At 38.0% G+C, this 6,908-nt stretch overlaps 1 protein-coding gene across 2 annotated transcripts in view; it reads left to right on the forward strand.

Annotated features, from left to right (window-relative positions):
* The window catches only part of hdac9b (histone deacetylase 9b), a 32,471-nt gene extending 26,078 nt beyond the window's left edge, over nucleotides 1-6,393 (forward strand). For both annotated transcript variants that reach the window (XM_016232238.1, XM_016232239.1), the window contains exons 9-11: nucleotides 763-958; nucleotides 2,082-2,293; nucleotides 4,381-6,393. In XM_016232238.1, coding sequence (XP_016087724.1) covers nucleotides 763-958; nucleotides 2,082-2,293; nucleotides 4,381-4,704 — 732 coding nt within the window. In that variant the 3' untranslated portion in view covers nucleotides 4,705-6,393. The remainder of the gene's footprint in view (nucleotides 1-762; nucleotides 959-2,081; nucleotides 2,294-4,380) is intronic.
* The last annotated feature ends 515 nt before the right edge of the window (nucleotides 6,394-6,908 follow it).

The following is a 6,908-nucleotide window of genomic DNA, read 5'->3' on the forward strand; positions in this document are numbered from 1 at the left end:
TGTTTAAACTTAAAATTAATTATGATATATATAATTCCATTATTTTGTGAATAGTTTTGGTGCAATATATAATGTGAATATTTTATACTTTAATATTATTTTGCTGTCACTCTTAATGTAAGTTGTCACTCGACTGTAAGGTGTAATCACAACATTTTTATAAAAAAAATTTATGTCTCTATGAAACTCCAATTTAGAGTCACCAAAACGGATTTAATTCTGTAGAATTTAATGTGGATGTTTACACTGATAAATGAGGAGAAATTTATTTTATGGCCTTGGCTCAGCTGCATATTGCTTTGACTGTTGAAAGACTAGCCATCACTGGCTGACTGGCTGATATGTGTAGCCTCAGGGTGCTGGCCTTTGACCTTGGGAGATTTTATAGGCCTTAGATAAATATTGTGCTTAAGTGTCTGGTGTCGGTTGCACTCCAGCCCTCCCCAGTCACCTCATCCATTACTGCTGTTTAAAGTCCAGCCAAACCAGAATAAAAAAGTGTAGCTCCAAATAATATTTAATGTTGAGTTAATTTGCAGGTTAAATAGTTTATTGCTCCCTACCTAGAAGATTAAATAAATATGAATACATTTGTATACATATATTTGGCTATAAGAGACATATCGATCTGAACAATTCAAGACCATTCCACATATTCCCATGTTTCTCAGAGCACATACTGAGGTTTGAATCAATAAATGCAATACATTTGTGAGTGAACCAGTTGAAATAAAAGACCATATCCTCTCTATCACCTGTCAGGCTGCTTTAGGACTTCAGGAGAAGCATTTTGAGGGCGGTGGCGTATCAGTGGTCATTCCGGGTTTGCCCACCCATCTTCTGGGTCCAGTCCCCCTGTCTGTTGCTATGGAGACCAAAGTGAGCAGCAGCCACCAAGCTCTCCTGCAGCACCTCCTCCAGAAAGAGCAACTCCGCCACCAAAAGATCCTCTCTACTGGTGAGAACATCAGAGACTTCGATGTATACGATAGAATAGAATAGATTTTTTTTTAATACAATAGAATAAATCTTTTTTCACAGCTTTCACTTCGCATTAAGTTACAGGTACATTCCCCCCTGGAGCAACATGGGGTTAAGTGCCTTGCTTAACAGCACAATGTCGGTTGCTCCAGATTGTCCCTTGTGGGTTTGAACCTGTAAACTTTCAGCTTGTGGCTTTTTTTTTTCTTTTTCTTTTTTTTAGTTTTTAAAGGAATAGGTCATTATTTGCTCACCCTCATGGCGTTCCAAACCCATATTACTTTTTTTTTCTTTTCTTTCATTTTTCAATGAAATGAATGGGGACCGGATACTTTAAGCATAAAAAAGCAACATGAAAGGAGCAAAGTCTTCTGAAGTCATGCGATAGCTTTGTCTTATGAACATACTATGCTAACCATTGCAACCTGGTCACTGAGACTAAGGCTCGAATACACAACATGGCTTTTCAAATCTAAACAGATTTAAAACACTGACTTTGTAAACTGTTACAGAGAAAAAAATGAGCATCATACACTAAACGATCACATACTACCAGACTTTCAAGTTGTTCTGAACACAGCAAACTCAAGCAGAATCTTGGGCCTTGTTGCTTTGACGAATGACAAATGTAAACAATATGTGTTCTAAAATAGTCTGAAAATCTCAAATATGTTTGTTATTCTCAGACTGGATAGGTCTGAAGTCTGAAGGAAGTCATTGCCCATCATTAAAAAAAAAAAGGTGTGAAGTGACATGTGGCCAAGTATGGTGACCTATACTAGGAATTACAACTCAAATCTGTAGACTCACTGTAGTCTCACTTTCAGCGGTTAGTGTCAATTTGCCCAGACCGTAAATTGGGGGGGGGGGGGTCTGAAATCATTCAGACTTCTTTGGGAATTGGACCAACTGATTCAACCTAAAAGAATGATTCATTCATAAATTGAGCATCACTTGTTCTATTGGGGAACATGCTAAGGAGATCTAGAGTGAGTAAATAGTGATAAATTTCATTTTGGGGTGAACTGTTCCTTTAAATGAAATGAAACTTTTATTCTATTAGATTTGTATTAACCAGATCCATACATTTTCTTGCATAGGTCAAAGTCCTGTGCATCCCCCTTCTCCGCTGGCCATGATGGAAAGCTCTCCGAGCAGCACCCGACCCAAACTGCCTCGTCACCGGCCCTTAAACCGAACCCAATCTGCTCCGCTGCCCCAGAGCACACTAGCTCAACTTGTGATTCAGCAGCAACACCAAAACTTCCTGGAGAAGCAGAAACAGTACCAGCAACAGGTCCACATCAACAAGGTACGATCATTAAACCGACCTGTCAGTGTAACAATGATTTTAGTGCTATCGTGGGAAGATGAGGATGAAGCTTGTTCTAATTTATTCTTGTTACGTTGTCATCCTAAAGCACAGACATTTTCCTTGAAATACCATTCAGCTCACATGGGAACTAAAGTTGGACAGCCCATCTCCATTATGTGAGGGAAAAACCTGTTCTGGGTTCAGAAGCGACACTTGATTTAGCATAGCTTAAGACATCGGTTGCATGCTAACACCACAAAATTGCACAGGGACAAGTTCAAATGGGCACCAAAGTGGATAGAATACATACTTTTTTCCCCCTGTGGAAATATTTGTGTTTCTGTGCACCAGCAGCCATGACCTGGCCATCCGTTTAAGTGCAATTATTCTGCAACACATGCAAGCCAAGCAACACGGGAGGCTCGCGCTGTGAAAGACTCCATTGTTAGCAGGAGCTTGCAGATTGATATGCCTTATTATTGCTGAGAGTGCTATGGGAAATTCAAGGTTACAAGTGCAATTTTCAGACATGAAGATCAAAAGTGCCCAGAGAGCACTTGTTTTGGCTATTTATTATTGTGGCCTTAGTCACTAAGGCCATGCACAAAAATGTCTGGTCTGGGTCATGAATGACTGGTATAGTTGTGTGACTGTTGTTTGACATTTGCTAACTGATTTGTTTTTCATGTTCAAATCATGTGAATTGTAACAAATCAAATCATGTTTACATTCAACATTTTTAAATGCAGAGTGCATAACAAAAGCAGTTTAAAACAGGTTCTTAGAAATGTAGTCTTTGTGTTCATGTTGGTGTCATATGAAATTGAAAGTCTCAATTTACTGACTCTAAAAATGTAATGTGGTTAAACCATCAAGTAATAAAACATTTTACCTACACCTTGAATACATGCGAGTGTATGCAAATAATTACTTAAAAAAACTTTTTTTGTATGTTTTTGAAAGTAAATTCATGAATTATTAATTCACACATATCAAAGTTTTTGGGGAATCATATCACATGATATTTTACAGTCTGAACTAAAGGTCAATCTGATATTTTTTAAGGAGGTTTTTACCTTGACACACACAGTTATGATGAGTTAAGATATCATTTCATGTTGTATTTTTTTTTCAGCATGTTGGTTGCATCATATGACTCCGATTTGGCAAACACAAGTTAATATTAATAAACAATGAAGCTAAAATATTCTTTTCTAAGAAAAGGTAATATATTATTCCAAACTATTTAAGCATTACATTTCAAGAATTTAATTATTTTAATTAATCTTTTTTCTTTATTATGACAGTTGTATCACTCTAACATTTCTAACTTTACACCCCCCCCCCCCCCCTTTATTATGGCAGTTGTATCACTCTAACATTTCTAACTTTACCCCCCCCCCCCCCAAAAAAAATATCAAAATTAATTTTAATTCAGAAATTCAAACATGCTCATCATTGAAGAGATGTATTCAAATCTTATTTATGAATTGCATTTATACGTATTTTAAATAAATTAATAGATCCTACAAAACAAATGAGCATCATTTAATTGACCCTGCAATTTGTTCCAGAGCAAAACTGAATTCTGTTTGTACCATAAACCGATAAACTCATAAGCAACTCCTAAATATTCTCACTAATTATTAACAAGTAAATAATCTCTTTTTGGACAGTCTGTAACCCTAAACTGTTGTAGCTAGGAGTAATAAATTATTTCTGAGAGAAATGAGGTCATGAATGTTGTGAAATCAGGGATTAGCTTTCTGGTTTAGTAACTGAATGTTTTACCTGCGCTAAATAGGGCACCTGTGTAATTTTACATCCGCTTACAAGCTTTAGTGGGAGATATAAAAAGTATTTTACTCATTCTGGAACACAGTGACTATATTTACTTGACATAGGATATATTTATATGAGGCTCACTGTTTTGTTGCTATTCAGTGTTGTGAATGAGTTCCAATTCTAGTAAATGACAGTGTTTGTGTTGCCTGAGTTGGCATAGGGACAGTAAATGGCTCATTGACTGACACAATTATGTGACAGAACATCCAATAATAAATCATGTTTCTCTTCTCCCATAGATGCTTTCGAAATCAATTGAGCAGCTTCGTCAGCCAAATGTCCACCCGCAGGAGTCAGAGGAGGAAGAGGGAGAGGATTTTTATGACCAGGCCATGCAGGAGGACAGCTCGCCCTCTGTTGGCGTCATCCGGAAGTACAGTCCCGACAGCAACCGCAGCAACACCTCCGCTTCACCCACCGAGCCACTGGACACTGTCATCCGGGTGAAAGAGGAGCCCAATGCCAGTGATGATGAGACAATGGCCACTCAGAGCCTGGCCGAAAAGCAGAGCTCCTACATTCACTATGTTAAAGGCAGGATGGTGATCCAGGCCATGATATGAAACGACAGATACATCTTCACACTCGCACACGAAGGCACAGGCTAACATACACACGACATGCTTACACGACACAGAGCCATCGCTTTGTGAGCTTCAGAAGTGATCTCATTCGTGAACTTGTTTAGTGATCTCTGTATTGTACGTTGTATGTTTTGTATATAATTGAATACGATGAGAATTTAGCCAACTTGGTCTTTTAAATGCTAAGAAGCAGTTTTTGATTGTTTGTTGATAGTTGATAATTTAAGAAATCCTTTCTACTTTCTACCCACTCTTTGGAAAACAGCAACTCAAAGCTCTTGTAGGATATTTCTGTGATTTTCCCCATGGCACTATGGATTACTTATAGATCTTTCTTTGCTTTTTATGAATGTTATTATAAAGATATGTCACAGTTTGTATGATGAAAAAAAATGAGAGACTCCCAAATTGTTTGGAAACAAGTCAGTAACCATGAAAATCCACACAACGACAGAATAAAATGAATATTCTAGGTTCAACACAAGTTAAACTCAATCGACAGCACTTGTAGGTTAATGTTGATTACCACAAAAAATATAATACAATATAATAATTTTATAAAAATTGTAATTAATTGTTCTATTGAAACGTGTCTATTATTTGTGCTGTAAAGTTCTTGTCACCATATTTATGGTCATTTTTGGGTTTTAGACATTCTGTTGTAAAATGGCAGCGCAGTTATAAAACTCAACATAACTTTGAACAGAAAAGGTTAGTAAGCAAATTTTCATACTTCAATCATGTTAAAAACACAGCATATTGTTTACATACTATTGAAATGGTAAGTATTTTAACAAATTGGCCTCATTCATTTTTTGCATTGTTGTAGTAGTCGATATTGTGCTAAGTGCTGTCGATTAAGCTTAACTTTTATTGAAACCCGGAATATTCCTTTAACAGTTAGAACAAGATCTGGAAAGCTCTAGAATGACATTCTGTGTTCCCTGTTCTCCTGTGGCCCAAACCGAAGGCTGCCCTGGATTGTGAGCAGCGCTCTGCTCCTTGCTGAATTCTGAGAGGTAGAGAGTTGTAGAGGAAATGCCTGGTGGAAGCCAGGAATCAGAATGATTCATGAGCGTAGGCATGCTGGGAGAGGACAACTCCACGCTGAAGTCAAGCGGGCCCAGCAGTGAGCTCTGATTTACTGTTGAGGCAAATTACAATGTGAGTGAGGAGACGGCGGGGGGAGCCCCCTTTTAAAGCCAATCATTTCCTCTGTATTCCCACGTGATGTGTTTACCATGACATATAGGCTTGATGTTACTTCGGTAGAAAAAAAAGGTAATCGTTCTGTTCTTTCCTGAGGCAGTGTTGCCAGGCCGTCTTCATGAAGTGCTCGGTTCAACTTGCGTGATAGTTTCAAGAAATGTACTATCGTAATTTTTTGTTAGCGAGCCATCTTTCCTGTATTTTTCTATTTTTATTTCAAGCATTTGGTGTAAAACTGTTCAGTTTTGTGACTGAGATCCTCTGAAAAACATTAAAAAAAAACAACTCAAAGAGGAAAACACGTTTAATTGATGTGAGCCATCACTCTGTCTACAAATAGCCTGTGAGTCAACCTGAGCTGGCCTGTTTCGTTCCTGTTGTCTGTTCCACTGTTCTGGATGTTAATAAGAACTGTCCGCTAGCGATATAATGTCACATTTAGTACGCGTTCCCTTCTGTCAAAGATAGGAGACGGCGGGGGGAGCCCCCTTTTAAAACCAATCATTTCCTCTGTATTCCCACGTGATGTGTTTACCATGACATGCAGGCTTGATGTTACTTCGGTAGAAAAAAAAGGTAATCGTTCTGTTCTTTCCTGAGGCAGTGTTGCCAGGCCGTCTTCATGAAGTGCTCGGTTCAACTTGCGTGATAGTTTCAAGAAATGTACTATCGTAATTTTTTGTTAGCGAGCCATCTTTCCTGTATTTTTCTATTTTTATTTCAAGCATTTGGTGTAAAACTGTTCAGTTTTGTGACTGAGATCCTCTGAAAAACATTAAAAAAAAAACAACTCAAAGAGGAAAACACGTTTAATTGATGTGAGCCATCACTCTGTCTACAAATAGCCTGTGAGTCAACCTGAGCTGGCCTGTTTCGTTCCTGTTGTCTGTTCCACTGTTCTGGATGTTAATAAGAACTGTCCGCTAGCGATATAATGTCACATTTAGTACGCGTTCCCTTCTGTCAAAGATCAC

Source organism: Sinocyclocheilus grahami, unplaced genomic scaffold (genome assembly GCF_001515645.1).
Source record: "Sinocyclocheilus grahami isolate Dianchi unplaced genomic scaffold, SAMN03320097.WGS_v1.1 scaffold408.1, whole genome shotgun sequence".
Lineage (NCBI taxonomy): Eukaryota > Metazoa > Chordata > Actinopteri > Cypriniformes > Cyprinidae > Sinocyclocheilus > Sinocyclocheilus grahami.